Raw genomic sequence first — 22,306 nt, forward strand, 5'->3', positions numbered from 1 at the left:
GCTTTGAGTTTGGGACAGTGTAGCCACTAGTGCCCTGATTGGACCACATAGAATTTGCCACAAAGAGAAACGTGCCTTCTGTGTTGGTGAAGATTAGAAGACCCGTCTTGCATACATAGCGATGAGCCCTAGAGAGCGCACCACTGTGATGTTGACACAGTCACCCATACATGGTGGTGCTGCCATTCAAAACCAATCTGTCTTATCCTACGATACCTTCACCTGACCACACTAATGATCTGAGCCATGCTAGTATACAGACTTGGTGATGCTTCGAGGTGGATATTTTGAGCATTGCACTGGCTCAGAGGATTCGAAGACTGTGACAGCCACCTGGCTGAATGCAGAAGTACTGCTCTAAAATTTTCTGTATCCAGTCTGACAACTGGGGAATATCACAAGGTGATGAATCTGAGGTTAGATAAACTGCCAACCAGCAAACTTGATACCAAAGGAAAGTAACCTATTCATTTGACGTATGGTATTGATGTTTCAATTTCCATCCTGGATCTTAGTGAGAGCAGCACTGGGTCTTCTTGGTCTGCTAGATTCCTGTATCCTACTAGTTGACTGCCCTAATTGGCATATGCTGGCTCTACAGTGGAATCGGAAGTCTCAATGTGCCCAGCACCAAGGTAACCTGTGAGATAGCTTGCAGGTTTCGGAGGAGACGGCACACAATCTGCAGTGGTGGCTGTTGACTGCAGTTAGGCCAGAGTTAGACCTTTCTCCATTCCCACCCAGAACTGACTGTGGTGAAGGATGCATCACTGCTGGGTTGGGGAGGTCATCTGAGGGAGGTGGAAATCAGAGGATTCTCGCCTCTAGTGGAAACCTGTCTCCAAATCAATCTGATAGAATTGCAGGTCATTTGTCTGGTACTGATGTCCGTGCTGCCATCTATCAAGGTAAGGCTGGTGCAGGTTCTAAGAGACAAAACTACCACCAAGCATACAGCATAAGCAGTGTAGAATAGGGTCCGGGGTCCTGGGTCATGAGCCAATGGGATTTGCATCTTTGGTGTTGGCTGGAGTGCCTGAGCATCTCCCTGAATGTAAACTACTTGATGGGGTATTTGAACACTAAGCAGACAGCTCAGCCGGCAGTGCCTTGTGGATCACAAATAAGGTCTCCATCCCAAGGTGGCACAGAACATCATCTGAGAGCGGAAGGAACCCTATCTAGATCTTTTCCTCACTGTTTAGTATGTGCAGTGTCAATGCTGTGCATCTTGGAGTTCCCACAAATCATACACTAGGAGCTGCATTTCAGCTGGAGTTGAACACAGCACTCTTGTATGCTTTCTTGCCTCTTCCTCTCCTGCCCTGAGTTCTGAAGAAGTCATCCTAGTGGCTACAGATAGTACCAGGAGAGTGCAGTACCTGGAACTACTGGGCATGAGTGTATGTCTCATAATCAGGCTACCTTTTCAGGAGGATCCTATGTCACTGCATCCAAATTTACACAATCTGCACATCTATACATGGGGATTGAGCAGTGTCTGTTGACTGCGTTTGATCAACCACCTGAGATTGTGGATGTCATCGTTGCTTTTAGACATCTATCTATGTAGTCCATTTATCCGGGGCACCTAAAAAAATGTGGGTCTTGGGAAGGAGTCCACAAGACAGACCCCTTACAAGAAAATCTGTTGGATGTTTTAAGGTTCATTTTATCATTAACCAAGCACGGCCTTGCAGTAGACACTTGCACAGAAGGGTATTTTTGTCCCTTCATGTACTTCTATGTTTGCCAGACCAATTGTCCTTGTTTAAATCATCTGTTGTGATGTGATTTATAAAACGTTTGAACCACATATTTCTCACCACCATTCCACGTCCTGGTTCTGTGGAGTGGTCTCTTTTTACCATTTAAAAAGGTCTCACATTAGAGATACCTGTACAGACATGTATTTTGTGTTCCACATCCGAGGGGACTGAAAGAGTGAAGCAAGAAACTGGGTGGTGCTTATATGTGGCTCCGTTCCGTCACCTCCGGGGCCGAGCATGGACACACAGTGCCACTTATTGGTGCTTGAAAGTCCTGATATGAAATGCTTCAAAATGAATGATACATGTGGTACAACTACTTTTGGAGATGTTATCATATTTCTCCCTGTATGCCTATCCAACTGCACTTACCCTCTCTGGATTGTGGTCTTTTGTGTCATGTTGTGCCACATGTATGATTCAATATTGTCCACTTCTGGGCTTGGCTCTAGAGTTAAAAGCTGATAAAAGACATAGAACTGTTCCAGTTCTTCCTTTCTTAAACAATTTTTCAGAACCTGGGTACCAATTGTTTTTAGGTTCTTACACATGTGTTAGTGTAAGTAGATGAATATTGCTCAACATATCTGTTTGAAATGCCAAGCAATTGTTTAGTGTTTTTGAAAACTGTACATTTTTTATTTGTCCTCTGGTGTAAGATGATTAGATGTACACATTTAAATGAATTTGTCTTGAAAATGTTCATAATTGAACTGTGACAGCGGTAATTCAGTTGCATGTCCACACATTAAAAAAAGTATTTGTTACCTAAGTGGTGTCAGAACTGGCAATTGTTTCTGAGTCTTATGTTTAATGGCCTAGCCTTGCTGACTGATGGCGTGCCCCCTGTTCTTTTACACTTCATTAATGTGTAAGCATTTAATTCAATCTATTTTAGAACACATGGAGGATGCCCCTGAAAGCAAATATACAGAACATGACCTGGATAAATTTTGATCTTTTACTATTGCTTGCAAATTGTAAAATGATAATAAAAAAAGAATAATACATTCTTCATTTACAATTTATTGGGTAGTAAGTACATTTTATCAAAGTGCCAGAAACACAGAACATTTTGGTTCTTGTAGGTTATTACTTCATGTTTGCAGAGGAGCATGCTTGGATTAAATATAAGGAACAGTCACCTTTGAATTTACAAAATATGTCTTCCTGATGCATACTTCTTCCTGCAGATTCCTCACCTTTTGAATATTTCAGGTGTCAGACTGAATCTGGAAACGTTTCGAGAGCTCTCCCTGCCACTAGGAGGCATCTGCTCCACTCGGTGTTGAAAACCATGCCACAGTGATGTTACCGGAGCCATAAAGCACCTCACTGAGGCCTTCATGTCAGGTCCCTTTTTTCTGCACCATTCATGTGAATCCAGAGCTTTGCTCTTTTCAGGGAATCTTTCTGCAACATTTTTGTCTTTTCAAAAAATACATATTAAAAACATGATAGTACCGTACGGGGAGTGTATCCCCAATCAGCTTTCAAACCCTTTACGGACAGTGAGGGACACGTGTCCATTACTCGACCCACAAAACATCTGTATCTGGTGCCTGGGGTCATATCACAATATCAGTTCTTGCAATTCCTGCAGAAATCAAGTCCCCCAAGGCCATAAAGCAGTGAGAAGCCAAGCTGTTCATGGCCTGGGCTCAAGATGGCAATCAATCCAAGCAGAAGGCAAGATCCAGGACGAGGTCTCCAGAGTTGGAACCATTGTCAAAGTCATAGAAAGAAAACACAAGAAGAAACAATGCCACAACTCTGAGTGATGCCATTCTACAAAGGGCAAGTCACCAAAAAACTATTCCACTCCTCAGGAGTCTTTATCGGAGCAGGAGGTTGCTGACCTTCCCCCGAGAACCTGACTCATGAGGGTTCTTCAGACCCAGCTCCGATCTTGAGTTTGCTACTGCCTGTGGCACTGTCACCGAGGTACCAGTTCGGTCAAACAATTCCCAGCCTCTGAATTGAACCCTGCCATATTTTTTTAAAAAATTAATTCAATCTTTGCTGTATTTTGCAAAGTTATGGTCGCCTCAGGAATGAGTTATGCCTCCAGTGCTTTACCATTGGTCTATACCTCAGCTCCCTTTGTTCCATCCCCACTGCCTCCAATAACTCTGACACTGACACCTACTCCAACACACACTACAATGTAAGTCGCCATCTTGGGGCAAGTGCCACGACCAACACTGTCTCCCTTCAGCAGTCCTGCGGGCTCTTCAACATTCACGCCATGCCAGCCCTCACTACAACTGACACCTTTGATACCACAACTGATACCACCAATGTTGTAGTCGATGGCAGTGGCACCACAGCTGATGCCAGGTGACTAGTGTTCGGCCCTAGATCCATTGTGCCAGATGAAATTTCCTGCTCCAACCCGTAGATCAAGAAGAGAGCCACAGTGTCTCATAGAATCGGAATGCAATTTCTTTGGGGGCCTTTACCCACTTGAGGAAGCCATTCCAGACATGGATGGTGGTGATGTACAGTCCGTCACCATTGACAAAGACTTCTTAACGCTAAGTGACACAAGTGGCCTCGGGGTCTCAGTGGGACAGAAAATATGCCCAGCCACCAAAATAAAAGTGGCCCCCACTAGTGAATCAAAAAGCTAAAAACGTGTCCCACATTTGCAAATCAAGGTAGTTGTGAATTTTTAAAGACACGCTCTATAGGTGTTTTGCAAGGCAGCAGTGACTGGATGCATTTCTGCTTGCATTTCTGATGCATTTGTGGCCACGCTATGTCTGTGGCCACAGAAGGGACATCAGAAGTAAAACCTGTCCCACCATACCATAACACAGGTCCACAATCAGCCTATCACTGGCCCAAGCACTCACCTGTAGGCCCAGCCCAACAGGCACTGCCTGCTTTCCTAATAGGCCAGTCAGGCACTGAGTGACCTTGACACATTGCTTGAATGGGAAGTATTTACCTCTACTTTTTGGGGCAGACAGAACAATTAGGCCTACCAGTGGCAGCAACAAGCCAGCTCACTGCACAAACAGCATCGAGAATGTGGCATAAGTAGAGGTCACAACTTGTCTTTCCCTCCCATCTATTCCTCATCCTCCTCCCCAGTCACCACAGGAAAGCATCCCTAAATCCCCTCTATTGGATTGCAGAGTGGAAGCTGAAGTATCCTCCTTTCCACAGGCCTGGAGAGTCATAACTTCAGACCAATGGGTCTTGAGGATTGTGGAAGTATGCCGTACACTTCAACAGCCATTCCCCCGCTACTGCTATGCAACCAGTGGCCCACTTTCCTATCCTTCAGCAGGAGGTAAAGATCCTACTTCAAAAAGGGGTGATGGAGCTGTTGCCAGAGCAGAAACAAGGCCAGGAGTATTAGTCACGATAGATCTAAGTTCTGAAGGACAGCGGTCTTCTTCCAATCTTAGATCTCAGGGTTTTGAACTGGTTCCTGCAAAAGGAGAAGTTCAAAATGCTATCCCTGGCTCCGGTGTTGCTCACACTAGAAGCTAAGGACTGGATGGTGTCTATCAACCTGCAGGAGACATGTTTTCACATACCGATTCTACAGTTTCATAAGAATTATCTAAGCTTCATTGCCAGTTTGCAGTCCTTCCTGATGGTGGTCATTGATGCCCATCTCAGATTTTCAGGATTCCCACGGTTTCCTTACTGATGAATGGCCTCTCAAAGCCGGGTCCCAGGACATGACGTTGCACCACCTGAAAGTCACAGAAGCTCTGCTGTTTGACTTGGGCTTTTTATAAAAAAATACATATTTCAATTGGTGGCCTCAAAGCGCATACTGTTTATAGCAGTAGTACTGGACACTACATCAAATCGAGCCTTTCCCTCTCCTCAGAGAGTACAGGATATTCTGGCAAGGATTCCGATGTTTTCAGCACACAGCACAAATTTCTGTCCTGATGTTCTTATGCCTGTTAAATATACTGGCTTCCTGCATTCCTCTAATCACTCGCACATGCTGGAGAATGTGGGCCTTCCATTGCTGCCCCCGCAGGCAGTGATCTTAACATAGTGGCATTCCACAGTGTCCTTTGACAATCTCAATGGACATGATGGGGATCTTGATGTGGTGGAGCATGAAAGGTAACCTGTTGCGTGAGAGCCCATTCCAAGCACCACCAGCAGTGATAATGGATGCTTCTACTCCACGGTGGGGAGCCTGTCTGGAAGATCTAGAGATCAGAGGACTTTAGGCTCCAGAAGAGCAGATGGTGCATAGCAATCTGGTGTAGCTACAGGCGATTTAACAGGAGCTTCAAGCTTTCCCAGTCAATACTGCTCTTAATGGACAACTTGAATGAGATGTAGTATATAAACAGCAGCAAGGGGTAGGGTCACATTTTCTCTGTTGAGAACACCATGACACTGGTTATGGGAAAAGCAGCATCACATCTGACTGGTTTCCAATAATCTGGCAACATAACAAATAACCTGGCTGGAGTTTTGAATGCTAAAGCAGGCAGCCATAGAAAGCATCACTAGGATGACCAGAAGTGGAGGCTTTATCTGGAAGTGGTTTAATGAATCATCAAGCTTTGGGGAACACTTCAAGTAGATCTCTTTGTCACTCATGACAATGCTCAGTGCCCAATGTTCTCTGCCCTCCAATATCTGTTGCAGGGAGTTTTGTGGGATGCGTTTCTCTTAAAGTTGAAGTTTTCGCTTCATTGTGTGTTTCCCCCATACCCTTGATTCCTCAGCTACTGAGAAATATTCACCTCAACTGGGCCCAATTCATCTTAATAAGAGGTGCTACAATATCGTCTCCGTAACGAAAGCAGCAGTGCTTCACACTTGTACACTCACCCAGGAGCCGGGGGCTGGTCCGTCAAAATTTGCAGGGCTGCTTTGGGTTCCCAGTTCAGCCCCACATATGGCATCATAGGTCATTCTACCAGGCCACAATCATCAACTTCAGCCCTGGCAAAGGATTTCCTACACACTTTTGCAATGTGTTACTGGTTAGAGTCAGAGATGTGGAGGCAAGGTACTCTGTCGTTCAGGATTTCTTAACTTAACCCGCCTTCAAAACTCACCTCTGGATGAGGCACTGTCTAGGGAGTCTATTCAAAAGGTGAAGGTAGAAATATTCAACAGAAGAACAAATTACTTACCTTCGGTAACAATCTTTGTGGTGGATACTCTGGCTACCTCCAGATTCCTCACCGCTCACAGCCTCCTCCTCTTTTGAAGGCTGTTTTACTAAGTTAGATTCCTCAATAAGTTTCCTCTCTAGAGATTATACTGCACCTTGTCAAGCTCATCATATTCAGCTCGTGCACAAAATGGATGAGGAACTGATGTCAGGACGTCCATGGGTGCACTTTATAGCTCCAGTGACATCACAGTATTGTAGTTTCCGGCGCCAATGTGAAGCTAGTACCCCTAACTAGCGTGAAGAGATATTGAAAGGGTTCCAAATTCAGTCTGATACCTGGGAAATTCAAAAGGTGATGAACCTGCAGGTAGGTAGAGTATTTACCAGAAAGATTGTTACAGAAGGAAGTAACTTTTTCATTTAAGCATATGGGTCAACTGAACACTGTACAAAATATGCTTACAAAGAAACGATGGTACTTTCCAACAAAAAAACTTTGGTATCAGAAAAATACAAAGCTTTTTAAATTTAATGGATTCATTGTTGTAGTTGAGACAAAAGCAAAGTGTAGAAATGGTTAAACCAGTAAATGTATTCAGTCATATTTAGTTGCAAATGTCCTTTCAGGAGATCCATGTACCTAACTTGAAATACATTCTAAAACATTGAACGGACTTTTAAAACTTACAATTTTTTAAAGGTTACATCGCTGTAGCCTACAGTTCAAATGAATGTTATAATTCTGAACATCATATAAAATACATTCTTCAACTGAGGCCGCTACACCAATTGTTTAAGTCATGAGAAAAACCAAATAAAATAACATTAGAAATTCGCCTTTACCACCAGGACGCACAAATGTTGCAGTTAACAAAGTTTACAGGCGTGACAAAAATGTTGATTAGAGCGTAGCATGAGGCAAAAGCAAGATTTCTGCTTTTCAAAAACACTTCTCTTCAATTCTCGTCAAATTTGAAAAAGACGAATCAGTGGAGAATTCATTTAAAAATAAACATGTGAGGAAAATTGACTAATTATGGTGTTGTTTCTTTCAATATAGTTTGTACATGTATTTTGTGTTAGCCTCTGAAGTTCAGGTGAATTTCCATTTTTATGAAGCCTACAAAAACTGTCGACGACATACAGGAATGACAAATCAAGACAAGAAAGTTTTTTTCTTTCCTTTGACTAGGCCCCATCACAGGAAAATAGATGGGTGGAGCAAGAAAGCAGAGAAAAGAGAATCCAGCAAAAGCAGAGCATTAGTAGTCATCAGCTACAAAAGAAAGAGAAAAGGAGAGTATTAGGAAAGCTAATTACAACCGAATTCAAAGAAAGGAAGAAAAGTGATAAAACTGGGCTGATTTTTAAAGAACTTATCCCAAGTCACTGTTGCTTACTTTCTATGGTGAGGATGCAGGAGCTCGCAGCTGTGCCTCTGCTGTTGACTACTTTACACATGTATTCTCCCTCATCTTCTGGAAACGTTTCTGGTAAGTAAAGACAGTATGTTTCTCCTCTTTCAATATATTGGTAATCCTCACAGTCCTGAAGCATTTCTCCTTCAAACCACCATGTGACTTCAGGCTTTGGTTCGCCAATGACTTTGACTGTAAATCTCACTGGTTCACTGTCCACAACTGACATGTTTTTCAGAGGTCTTTTAAACCACGGGGCTCCAGACCGAGCGTGGTCTTCTTCGTCTTCATAAGTAGAACCGTTGACAATGCTTCCCTCCTCTTCATCTTCTTCTTCTTTTTTCTGTGGAGAATAATTATATTGTTGGCTGAACAGCATTTGATCAGATAACAGCTATTTTGAAAGAGTTTTGTTTTTTGGAAAGGATAATTATATATATATATATTTTTTTTTTTTAAACTGTGAGTAATCACAATATTTATTGTAGTAATAATAATTATAATACAGTTATTTGTTATTATTATCAATTAATAGCACTAGTCAATATTACATAATTATTGTTATATTAGAACCGTAGCTGCAGATCATCTACATGTATGCCATCTGAAAATGTTTGATTTTCTAATTGTCAAACATATAAGTAGGATGGACCAAATGAGGATTGGCTTTCTAAATTTAATAGCCGGAATTGTTTATCTCAAACATCACAAATGTGGGATATTTATCATTCCTTTCAGTGAGTAATTCATACCAAAATACATCCTACAGTTTTTTCAAATAATTTAGTATTGTCACAGACAGTGCAATAAAAGTAAGCACACCATATTTATATTTATCAGAACCTCGTTTAGAGGGTCAAGGGGGAAGCAGGAGCTACTGGGCCCAAGCATTGCGGCTGAGGCCTTTTACTCTCGATGTCCTGGTGGGGCAGCCTACTATGGGTCTTAAGCAACTGGGCCATGAACACCTTCAGCAATTGACTCTCCGTAGTAGCATTCCAAAGTTTCTCAATGGGGTGGTAGATACGGGGTGAACACATGATCACAACTCAAAATATGCACAGTAGCATTAATAAATGAATTTCCAGTAAAATACTTGCTTTTCTGCAAAAAAAGAACTATTTATTTTACAGCTACCACCACAAGGGAAATACGACATTAAAAAGAGTGTCCATAGTGCCATGAGGTCACAGCTGTAGTGTTTCTTAGGCATTCCTGAGTGTGCCCCATCTGCCGGCATTGGGCAGCAGCAGCTATCTTTTGTAAGTTCCGCTCAGTGGATCTCAAGTTCCTCACATGCGGTCATGCAGTTGCAGCGACCAGAGGTTCGTCGTGGCTCCACCAAGCTGTGTATGTTAATTTGCCCTTCCTACCAGGCAGGGGTGATAGTGTGAAAGTCCTGTCCCTCATCACAGTGCAGGCCTGCAGGGGTCATCATGGCAGCCTTTCTCCTCCAGTGACAATCCCAACCAGGTAACACTTCTTGCTTGGTTCCGGTGGTCCCCTCTGGCAAAAAGGGTCACAGTCTCTCCACCCGATCAGAACAGCGGTTTTCTTCATGGCTGCACCTCATGGCATACGGGGTTGTGTTTTTTACACTGCAAATGGGCTAGGTCTCACTCAGTACAGTAATCTCCTCACGGTAGCACCTTCTGGCATACAGGTTTATCGGTTCTTCACTGCACATGGGCGGTGACCCATTCGGTGCAGCAACAATCACCGCTCACTTCATGGCAGCTGCCCTCTGGCATGCACGGGTCATCGATTTTCCCTGTACAAAGGCAGTGACCCAATCGGTGCACCAGCCGTTTCCTCAAACCTCATTAAGATCATCCACTCAAAAGGATTCCCCACTGGGTCTTACTCCCTACAACGCTCTCCTCTTCCTCACAGGGCACACTTGTCTTAGCAAGCAGACAGACACTGGTACTTTAGGTTCCAGGGCAGGTGGTTTAGGACTTGCTGGGTGATGTCCCCTTGCCAAGCTGAGAGGTTAGCTGGCCTTGACCGCCAGCCATAATGACAGGCAAAAGCCTTGCAGAGCATCTCCTCCTCACACAGCCTCTCTAGCTGCTTGATATTTGACAATGTTTGGGGTCTCAAGCTCCCCTTCTTATAGTCCATTTCCAGATACCAAATGTGATTTGGAGTCTGATGGGGTCATTCTCCGCCAAGCGGGAACCGCCAGAAGACCGTACCGCGGTCAAAAGACTGCGGCGGTCATTCTGAGTTTCCCACTGGGCTGGCGGGCGACCGCCAGAAGGCCGCCCGCCCGCCCAGCGGGAAACCCCCTTCCACGGGGATGCCGGCTCCGAATGGAGCCGGCGGAGTGGAAAGGGTGCGACGGGTGCAGTTGCACCCGTCGCGATTTTCAGTGTCTGCTGTGCAGACACTGAAAATCTTTGTGGGGCCCTGTTAGGGGGCCCCTGCAGTGCCCATGCCATTGGCATGGGCACTGCAGGGGCCCCCAGGGGCCCCATGACACCCGTTCCCGCCAGCCAGGTTCTGGCGGTCACAACCGCCAGAACCAGGCTGGCGGGAAGGGGGTCAGAATCCCCATGGCGGCGCTGCCTGCAGCGCCGCCATGGATAATTCTTCAGGCCAGGGGAAAACCGTCGGGAAACCACCGGTTACCCTTTTCTGACCGTGGCTTTACCGCTGCGGTCAGAATTGGCCTGGATGCACCGCCAGCCTGTTGGCGGTGCATCCGCGGTCCCCGGCCCTGTCGGTCTATGACCGCCAGGGTCGGAATGACCCCCTGAGTCTTTGAAGTGTATGTTGAAGGTCTGCTTCCTTTTGAAATACCCACTCCTCTGACCTCTCTTCTTCCAGAAAGCAGTATATCACAACAGGAGCAACTTCAAAGCTGATAGCCCCACATCAAAGGCCATGGGAGTGACCAGGAGTTAAACCTGGATGTCAGTCACAGTGATATGTGTATCAAAAGATTAGCTCAGGACCTCAGCCCTATTAATTATGATTCTCTTATCAGCCCCATCTCCTTCCTGCGATGTGCAGGCCCCTTCATTGTGACCTCTCTCTGAATCAAGGAGCGCCCTTTGAAGTGTACTGAAGGAGCCTGGCTCGCCCTCTCCCCACTGTGTTCCACCCTGCTTACAGGAATGCAGCAGTACCTAAAACTTTCTGGGGGGATTCTTCAACCTCCTCTGCCTATGTTTTACCTGGGTGTCCTACAATGGAGCCCAGAGTCAGCAATGTATTGTACCACTGGCAGGAACAAATACACCCAGTGTTGTAGTGGCCCTTTAATGCTGGGTTGGGCACTCAGGTTTTAGTTAGTTTCACGGCCTGTGCCCTTAAACACACACATATATTTTATTCATTGTCATTTATTTAGCAGAGCTTGTTTTAGTGCATTGCTTTACATTTTTTAATCAGCTGCCTCCTTCTAGGAAGACAGTATGTACTGCACATTTTTATCACAACAAGCATTTTGTGTCTTCTCCAAGGCTGTTACGTGTGGTACATGATATGCCAGTATGGATTATCATCTCAGGAGACAATTCCTATCCTCTAGATGTATCAGGACATCAGGCCTACTTCCACGAACTGTGTATGGTTTATTATACAAACATCACATAGGCCTAAAGGAGGACCGTGGGCATTCCAGTCATGGCCTTCCCGGGGCATATCATCTTGCAGCCAGATGTGCTGATCCTAACGCTGACCCCTCAGCTCTCAAGAGGATTGCCCTCCAGACAACATGCAGACCCTTGCTATCTAACATAGGAATGGGGTTGCGGTTCCTCCCTTAGATCGGGACTGGCAGATCAATTAGTACCACTATGCTTGCATGCACAAAGGTAAGGCAGGAATTACTAGACTTTCTAGAATGATACACAATGGTGGGGTTGTTTATCTTTATCACGCTCATTGTAATGATGACCAAGGCATTGTTTCATCTGCCACATTATCGCAGCCCATGCTTTATGTGCTAGGATGTAATTGCTTCAATAAATATATTGAAATCTAGCTTGCATCTCTCATCTTGCCTTAGCATATATGAGTTTTTGAGTAACTGAGTGAAAGGGGTGTGATCTGTTCACCACGACTTCCCTGAAGAGTGAAAGTGTCAGGTTTAGGTTGCCACAAATCACTACTACCATGATTGGGGTGGGTGAGGTACTGCAATGTAGCCAGGAGTTAGGCCGACAGCTTCCAAACAGTGTGTGGTTGACTCAGTCTCCCACATGTGGTGGTGCTGTCACTCTAAACACATAGGCGGTCATTCCAACCTCGGCAGTAAAAGCCGCTTACCGCCAGTCAGAAGACTGCCATAACACCGCCGCGGTCGCGGTAAACCGCCACGGTCATTCTGACCCACAACAGGCAAACCGCCAAAATTCCGACATCCACAAAAGTCTGCCACACCAAAGGTCAGCGATAAACTGGCGATGACCAAACCTCCACCGTCACGCCAACAGAAATACGCCCATGCCATTATGACCCACGAATCCACGCAGCGGTCTTTCAACCGCGGTATTCTATTGGCGGTACACACCGCCGCGGTCAAAATACACATACTCGTACAAAACACAACCACATTGGACTATTCGAAATACACACACCTGATACACATACACACACCACTCCCACACATCCAATACAATATAAAACACACACCCACATCGCCCACAAACCCCTACGACCAGAAATTCAGAGAGAAGGCGAGAGAGAGACACCACAGTCAACTACCAAGCATCCACAGGCACACAATACCAATACCCACAGAACTTCCACGCACCTCACACAACACACCACTAAATAGCACCCCACCTATCACTACACACCCCACCCCACACATCATCCACACCACCCCATGGCACCTCAAAGACACCCCAGGTTCTCAGATGCTGAACTCAGGGTCATGGTGGAGGAAATCGTACGAGTAGAGCCCCAGCTGTACGGGACACAGGTGCAGCACACCACCATTGCCAGGAAGATGGAGCTATGGAGCAGAATAGTGGACAGGGTCAACGCTGTGGGACAGCACCCGAGAAATAGGGACGACATCAGGAAGCGGTGGAACGACATGAAGGTGCGTTCCATGGTATCAAGGCACAACATCGCGGTACAGCGGACTGGCGGCGGACCCCCACCTCCTCCCCCAGATTTTACAACATGGGAGGAGCAAGTCTTGAACATCCTGCATCCTGAGGGCCTCGCAGGAGTCAGTGGAGGAATGGACTCTGGTAAGTCTCATCTTCACTACTTCATCCCCCCCACCCCACCTGCATGCCAACTCATACCCCCACCCTCACCCTTACCCCCATCACAACTACCCCTTGCAAATGTCTCACCATCACAATCCACCCATCCCAACACTTAGCCCTGCATGCGGCCCCAAAGCATGGACACCCATCACCAAGGCATGCCCAATGCACATACCCATCAGCCCCCCAAAATACCATCACAACAGCCCCCACAAAGGGATGCCAGCACTGGGGTACACGGGCACCCACCCATTGCACGCCATTGGCACACACAGAAGCAATAACCATACGTTTATACCCCTGCAGAACCCGAACGCCAGGTCACCGCGCAGGAGGGTCCACAAATGTCCCCTCCACCCCCAGAAGAGGCCCACAGTGATGACAGCAGCTCTGTCTCCCTGGATCTAGATGACCAGCCCTGTCCATCGGGGACCTCGGGACAGTCGGTTCCCCTCATACAGGCACAGGCCACAGCAGACCTTCCCCCCTCTGGGAACACCAGCACAGCACCCACCCAGCGGGCCCATACCTCTGTCCCCAGGACACATCAATCAGCGGTGTGTCCACCACTACAGGGAACCCAGGCTAACCCACCACCCCAACAACAACAGGGACCTGGGGGCAGTGGTAGTGGGCACACGGTCCAGGGGACGGAGGCCCAAGGAAACAGGTGAACTGGGAGGGCAGCTGTGCGACAGGGGGGGGGGAGGCCAAGGGAACCCACTCTCCACGAGGCCCTCTCCTCCATCATGGGAGCATACCACCGCTCCCAGGAGACGATGGCGACGGTCCTGGGCAGGTTTCAGGAAATCCAGCTTCTGCAGGAACAACAGTATATGGGGTTCAGGGAGGAACTGAGAAACATCAGTACCGCCATGGGTACCATTGTAGTGGCCCTGAATGAGTTAATCTCCACATTGCGGACCACTGTGGCACCTCAAAGGGCCCCTGACACTAGCATGGACCAAGAACAGGCTACCACCTCCGCCGGCGCTAGTGGACAGGAGGCCCCGACAGAAGACCAACAGGCCACCAGAACCCCACCCCCTACAGAAGGAGAACCACCCCGCAAGCGGGCCCTGAGATCCAGGAAGAAGACAGAGTAACATGTCAAGACCCCCGCCAGCAAAGGATACCGCCCTGATTGTCATCCCACTGTCCCACATTGTCACCCTGTCCAACCTTAAACTGCCCCTGCTCCACTTCCCACAGGCATTTGGACAATGCACCTGTGAACCTGATAGTCTGGACTCTGCCATGTACAATCCTCCACCATCACCCCTCACCGATTTGCAACCACCCATCCAATTTAGAGCACTTGAATAAACACACTTATTGCACATAAACAATCTGGAGTCTGTCTGTGATTTTAACAAATGTATTAGACATGACAGTGCCAAAATTGTTATTCACATTGTGATGCCAACAAACCGCTGTCACACAGCTGTAGTCCATGGGGTAACAAAGCAGATGTCACGCAGTGGGGTCCACAGCTCTGAAAACGGAAGGGAAAGTCACAACACAGTTACCATACACTGGGCGAAAAAGTCAGACAGTAGAGAGGTAGGAGTTTTTCAGTAAATGTAATATGCCGGTGTGTACTCTTACCTGTGTGTCACTGAAAATATTGCTCTATTACTGTGTTCCTGTTGTCTATGTCGTCCTCTCCGGCTTCCTCTTCTTCACTCTCCACAGGCTCCACAGCTGCTACAACACCACCATCTGGACCATCCTCCAGCAGAAAAGGCACCTGGCGGCGCAAAGCCAGGTTGTGAAGCATACAGCAGGCCACGATGATCTGGCACACCTTCTTTGGTGAGTACATTAGGGATCCACCTGTCATATGGAGGCACCTGAACCTGGCCTTCAGGAGGCCAAAGGTTCACTCAATCACCCTCCTAGTCCGCCCATGGGCCTCATTGTAGCGTTCCTCTGCCCTGGTCCTGGGATTCCTCACTGGGGTCAGTAGCCAGGACAGGTTGGGGTAACCAGAGTCCCCTAATAGCCACACCCGGTGCCTCTGGAGTTGACCCATCACAAACGGGATGCTGCTATTCCGCTGGAGGTAGGCGTCATGCACTGACCCAGGGAACTTGGCATTAACATGGGAGATGTACTGGTCAGCCAAACACACCATCTGTACATTCATCGAATTATAACTTTTCCTGTTCCTGTACACCTGTTCACTCCTGCTGGGGGGTACCAAAGCCACATGTGTCCCATCAATGGCACCTATGATGTATGGGATATGTCCAAGGGCATAGAAATCACCCTTCACTGTAGGCAAATCCCCCACCTCAGGGAAAATGATGTAGCTCCTCATGTGTTTCAGCAGGGCAGACAACACTCTGGACAACACCTTGGAAAACATAGGTTGAGACATCCCTGATGATATGGCCACTGTTGTTTGAAATGACCCACTTGCTAAGAAATGGAGCACTGACAGCACCTGCACTAGAGGGGGGATCCCTGTGGGTTGGCGGATGGGTGACATCAGGTCTGCCTCCAGCTGGGCACACAGTTCCTGTATAGTGGCTCGGTCAAGCCTGTATGTCAGTATGACATGTCTTTCCTCCATTGTCGACAGGTCCACCAGCGGTCTGTACACGGGAAGATTCCTCCATCTCCTCGCATTGCCCAGCGGACGGTGCCTAGGAAGGACAACAGCGAGCACAGAGTCAATCAACCCACAGGTACGTTCCCACAGCCTGCACACAACACGATTCACTATGCATTGAATGGTTTGTATGAGTGTTGAGGAAAGGCCTAGGTATGTGTGACGCAGTAGAAATTAAGCCATGTGGGCCCTTGAAATGGCGGCTGCCTGACCTGTGAAGTGTGACAATGGGATGTGAGGTCAATGCGCTGGCGTGGCACACCGTGGCGGTAGGCGGTCGAAGACCACGGCGCAAAGCCGCATTGGTTAACATAGAATCCTATGGGTTACACGAGCCAATGACGATGTGCGTCGGCGGTCGCGGTACGCACCACCGCGGTACGCACCGCCGCGGGTGTGACCGCCATTTTCTATCTACTTAATCACTCGATACCTGATCTTCCACAGGAGAGGACCTACACTGCAAGTGCTGCTGTGACCTCGGTCTGGAAGAGACAATGGCTGCTGCGACTGGGGAAAGGGCCCCTGCCTTCACTTCTGAAGAATTGGAGAAACTCGTTGATGGGGTCCTCCCCCAGTATGCGCTACTCTACGGTCCTCCAGACCAACAGGTAAGTACACTGGGAGCATGCTTTGTGGGCAATGCCTGGGTTGAGTCGGGTGGATGAAAGATGGTGGGGAGGGGAGCGATTGAGGCATGCATCAGACGACAGATGAGAGCATGTGCCACATGGCAAGGGTGGGGATGGGGGGCCACTCACATCAAGCATGCAGAAGGTGATGATTTTTTTTTCTCCCCTGTACATGTCACATAGGTCAGCGCCCACCAGAAAGTCGCGATTTGGCGTGCCATCGCCAAGGACTTCCGGACCCTGGGGGTCCACAACAGACGGGGCACCCACTGCTGGAAGAGGTGGGAGGACATCCGACGCGGGAGCAGGAAGACGGCGGAGGCTCTGCTGGGGATGGCCTCCCAACGTAGGCGGGGTGCCAGTCGTCAATTGACCCCCCTGATGTCCCGGATCCTGGCGGTGGCCTACCCCGATTTGGATGGGCGCGTGAGGACATCACAGCAGACACAAGGGGGTGAGTACACTCTCATTCTGGTGACTTTGCGTGCAGCGGAGGTGTCTGGGTGGGGGAGGTGGGCTGTGGGTATCTCTAGGCCAGGGCGATTTCTGTAGGCTAGGCCCTGTGCCCCCACCCCCCACCTCTGTAGGGTGCCAAGTACAGCTATTCATGGCCCTGTGTCATCTATGTGTGCAGTCGTCGTCCATAGGCTTGTAGGCCATGTCCCACGGATTGCGTAGTGGACCCCAAGTGTGCAGCGTAGTGCAGGGGGCGTCTGTGTCTGTCCTCTCCGCCAACGGTAGCGGTAATCCATGCACTCAACATGTCTTTATTTCTCCCCCCCACCTTTTTTGTGGTCTTCCTGTTCATGTGTGCATTAGCATCATCAGGCGGAGGAGAAGTGGCATCGGAGCACGAGGGAGCTGCATCTCACATGGCCATGGCGGGCCATGCAACTGACTCGGATTTCACCAGTGAGACGGAGGGCGAGGGGAGCTCCACAGCGGGGACTCATGCTGATGTCAGTGGCAGCGACTCGTCCTCTGAAGGGAGCTCCCTTGTGGTGGCAGCAACATCCGTGCCCCCCGCAACAACAGGTACAGCCGCCACCCAGCGCACCAACACCGCCCTCCCAGCAGCCCCTCAGTGTTTGCCCCGTGCCCGCTCACCCAGGAAGGTGGGCATCTCCTTCGCCCCAGGCACCTCAGGCCCTGCCCCTGTCACCCCTGCTGCCCTCAGTGAGGAGGTCATTGACCTCCTGAGGACCATCATTGTTGGGCAGTCTACCCTTTTGAATGCCATCCAGGGTGTAGAAAGGGAGGTGCACTGGAGTAATGCATACCTGGAGGGCATTCATTCGGGTCAGGCTGCCCATCAGCGATCGTTCAACGCTCTGGCCTCAGCACTGACGGCAGCAATTGTCCCTGTCTCTAGCCTCCCCCCTCCAACTTCCTCCACCCAGACCCAATCCCCTGTACCTCTGCCTATCCCAGACACACCTACAGACCAGCCTGCACACACCTCAACACCCAAGGGAAGCTCATCCAGACATAAGCACCACACTTCACACAAGCAACATCCACATGCAGACCCACCAACACCCACTGCCTCCACTGTGTCCCCCTCCTCCTCGTCTCCCTCCTCCCTCCCTGTGACATCTCCACTCACACTTGCATGCACAACATCTTCAGCCACTACGTCCATCACCAGCACACCCACCAGAACACTCCGCACACGTGCAGTCACCACCCCCACTACCATTTACACGTCCCCTGTGTCCTCTCCCAGTGTGTCTGTCACCCCCTCTTCCAAACCACACAAACGCAGGCAGCCACCCACCCAACAGCCATCCACCTCACGACAGCCTCCAGCCCAAGCACCTGCACCCAAAGACACCAGACTTCATACTCCTACAACCACATCCTCTTCCTCCACTCCCATACCCACCACACCTAGCCGTCCCTCTCTTTCCAAATTGATTTTCCTTTCCAAACTTGACCTCTTTCCAACAACTCCCCCACCCCGTCCATCGAATAAGACTGCAATCAGCACCTGAGCCACCACCAAACCAGGACCTATCAGGACTGTTGTCCAAGGACTGTGGAGTCCCCCACCCTCAAGGGCAACTAGTTCTGGTAGGAGCCAAGGCACGGCCAGCCCACCCCCGGAAAAACACCCAAAGATCACCAGTGCCCGGCGCGAGAGGCCAAGGACACCAGGGACCAAAATCCCTACCCTGGCTCCGCCTGGAAGTGGGGTGCCACCTGGCACACCGCCAAAGGTGGGAAAGGGCCACAGACGACCCGGGAAGGGTGGTAAGGGCAGCTCGCCCGACAAGTCCGGCAGCAGGCCAGCTGCCCAGGAGGGCCCCACCAGCCCCATCCCAGCTGCCCAGGAGGGCCCCGCCAGCCACAGCCCAGCTGCCCAGGAGGGCCCCGCCAGCCACAGCCCAGCTGGGCAATGAAGGAGCACCAGCCACAGCCCAGCTGGGCAATGAAGGAGCACCAGCCACAGCCCAGCTGGGCAATGAAGGAGCGCCAACTCAAGCACCGCTGAACAGAGCAAGGACCGCCAAGGCAAGCACTGCTGAACAGGGCAAGGACCACTGAACAGGGCAAGGACCGCCAAGGCAAGCACCGCTGAACTGGGCAAGGACCGCTGAACAGGGCAAGGACCGCCAAGGCAAGCACCGCTGAACTGGGCAAACACCGCCAAGGCAAGCACCGCTGAACTGGGCAAGGACCGCTGAACAGGGCAAGGACCGCCAAGGCAAGCACCGCTGAACTGGGCAAGGACCGCTGAACAGGGCAAGGACCGCCAAGGCAAGCACTGCTGAACTGGGCAAGCACCGCCAAGGCAAGCACCGCTGAACAGGGCAAGGACCGCTGAACAGGGCAAGGACCGCCAAGGCAAGCACCGCTGAACTGGGCAAGGACCGCTGAACAGGGCAAGGACCGCCAAGGCAAGCACCGCTGAACTGGGCCCTTCATCTCAAGCACCGCTGCACTGGGCCCTTCATCTCAAGCACCGCTCCGCTGGGCACCACCGTCTCAAGCACCGCTGCACTGGGCCCTTCATCTCAAGCACCGCTGCACTGGGCCCTTCATCTCAAGCACCGCTCCGCTGGGCTCTTCATCTCAAGCACCGCTGCACTGGGCCCTTCATCATAAGCACCGCTCCGCTGGGCCCTTCATCTCAAGCACCGCTGCACTGGGCCCTTCATCTCAAGCACCGCTGCACTGGGCCCTTCATCTCAAGCACCGCTGCACTGGGCCCTTCATCTCAAGCACCGCTGCACTGGGCCCTTCATCTCAAGCACTGCTCCGCTGGGCACCGCCGTCTCAAGCACCGCTGCACTGGGCCCTTCATCTCAAGCACCGCTGCACTGGGCACCGCCGTCTCAAGCACCGCTGCACTGGGCCCTTCATCTCAAGCACCGCTCCGCTGGGCACCGCCGTCTCAAGCACCGCTGCACTGGGCCCTTCATCTCAAGCACCGCTGAACTGGGCACCGCCGTCTCAAGCACCGCTGCACTGGGCCCTTCATCTCAAGCACCGCTCCGCTGGGCCCTTCATCTCAAGCACCGCTCCGCTGGGCCCTTCATCTCAAGCACCGCTGAACTGGGCCCTTCATCTCAAGCACCGCTCCGCTGGGCACCGCCGTCTCAAGCACCGCTGCACTGGGCCCTTCATCTCAAGCGCCGCTGAACTGGGCACCGCCGTCTTAAGCAACGCTGCAGTGGGCCCTTCATCTCAAGCACCGCTCCGCTGGGCCCTTCATCTCAAGCACCGCTCCGCTGGGCCCTTCATCTCAAGCACCGCTGAACTGGGCCCTTCATCTCAAGCACCGCTCCGCTGGGCACCGCCGTCTCAAGCACCGCTGCACTGGGCCCTTCATCTCAAGCACCGCTGAACTGGGCACCGCCATCTCAAGCACCGCTGCACTGGGCCCTTCATCTCAAGCACCGCTCACTGGGCCCTTCATCTCAAGCACCGCTCCGCTGGGCCCTTCATCTCAAGCACCGCTGCACTGGGCCCTTCATCTTAAGCACCGCTCCGCTGGGCCCTTCATCTCAAGCACCGCTCCGCTGGGCACCGCCGTCTCAAGCACCGCTGCACTGGGCCCTTCATCTCAAGCACCGCTGCGCTGGGTGCATCATCTCAAGCACCGCTGCACTGGGCCCTTCATCTCAAGCACCGCTGCACTGGGCCCTTCATCTCAAGCACCGCTGCACTGGGCCCTTCATCTCAAGCACCGCTGCACTGGGCCCTTCATCTCAAGCACCGCTGCACTGGGCCCTTCATCTCAAGCACTGCTCCGCTGGGCCCTTCATCTCAAGCACTGCTCCGCTGGGCCCTTCATCTCAAGCACCGCTGCACTGGGCCCTTCATCTCAAGCACCGCTCCGCTGGGCACCGCCGTCTCAAGCACCGCTGCACTGGGCCCTTCATCTCAAGCACCGCTGCGCTGGGCGCATCATCTCAAGCACCGCTGCACTGGGCCCTTCATCTCAAGCACCGCTGCACTGGGCCCTTCATCTCAAGCACCGCTGCACTGGGCCCTTCATCTCAAGCACCGCTGCACTGGGCCCTTCATCTCAAGCACCGCTCCGCTGGGCACCGCCGTCTCAAGCACCGCTGCACTGGGCCCTTCATCTCAAGCACCGCTGCGCTGGGCCCATTATCTCAAGCACCGCTGCACTGGGCCCTCCATCTCAAGCACCGCTCCGCTGGGCCCTTCATCTCAAGCACCGCTGCACTGGGCCCTTCATCTCAAGCACCGCTCCGCTGGGCACCGCCGTCTCAAGCACCGCTGCACTGGGCCCTTCATCTCAAGCACCGCTGAACTGGGCACCGCCGTCTCAAGCACCGCTGCACTGGGCCCTTCATCTCAAGCACCGCTCCACTGGGCCCTTTCATCTCAAGCACCGCTCCGCTGGGCCCTTCATCTCAAGCACTGCTCCGCTGGGCACCGCCGTCTCAAGCACCGCTCTGCTGGGCACCGCCGTCTCAAGCACCGCTGCACTGGGCCCTTCATCTCAAGCACCTCTGCGCTGGGCCCTTCATCTCAAGCACCGCTGCACTGGGCCCTTCATCTCAAGCACCGCTGGCCCATTGGCGGAAGGGGCAGTGCCGCATCTGTGTCGGGCAGGGCTGCACGAAGCACTCTGGGCACCAGTCCCCCTCCAGAACCAGTGGACACTGTCATCCACTTGAGAGACTGTGGCTTTGCACTCCCCAGGATGGTACAGTGGGCAAGCCACCCACTGTATGGACTTGAGAGACTGTGGCTTTGCACTCCCCAGGATAGAACAGTGGCCATGGAGGCCCCTCGTGGATCTGGCGTCGTGTACTCATGTGGCTGAGGTTCCCCCCCTTCCCTTCCCCCTGAGGTGCCTGTAGTTTTTCTATCTGATGCCCCTGCAGTGTTCTCTCCGTTGGTGTCAGGTATCCTGTGTGGGCCTTGCCCATGTGATTTGGGCCCAGTGGTCCACGGACAATGACAGCTAAAATTATCGGACTTTTGATATTTATGTATATATTAGTTCTAAATGTGTGATATTTTTATATGCCGATAATACAA

The 22,306-nt window shown here is 50.7% G+C and overlaps 1 protein-coding gene across 7 annotated transcripts in view; it reads right to left on the reverse strand.

Moving 5' to 3' along the window:
• Positions 1–2,779: 2,779 nt before the first annotated feature.
• NEXN (nexilin F-actin binding protein) overlaps positions 2,780–22,306 on the reverse strand; it is a 353,325-nt gene continuing 333,798 nt past the window's right edge. For all 7 annotated transcript variants that reach the window (XM_069232244.1, XM_069232240.1, XM_069232243.1 and 4 more), the window contains 2 exons: positions 8,286–8,646; positions 2,780–8,161 (listed from right to left, as the gene is read on the reverse strand). In XM_069232244.1, coding sequence (XP_069088345.1) covers positions 8,148–8,161; positions 8,286–8,646 — 375 coding nt within the window. In that variant the 3' untranslated portion in view covers positions 2,780–8,147. The remainder of the gene's footprint in view (positions 8,162–8,285; positions 8,647–22,306) is intronic.

This window comes from Pleurodeles waltl, chromosome 4_2 (genome assembly GCF_031143425.1).
Source record: "Pleurodeles waltl isolate 20211129_DDA chromosome 4_2, aPleWal1.hap1.20221129, whole genome shotgun sequence".
In the NCBI taxonomy this organism is placed as follows: Eukaryota; Metazoa; Chordata; class Amphibia; order Caudata; family Salamandridae; genus Pleurodeles; species Pleurodeles waltl.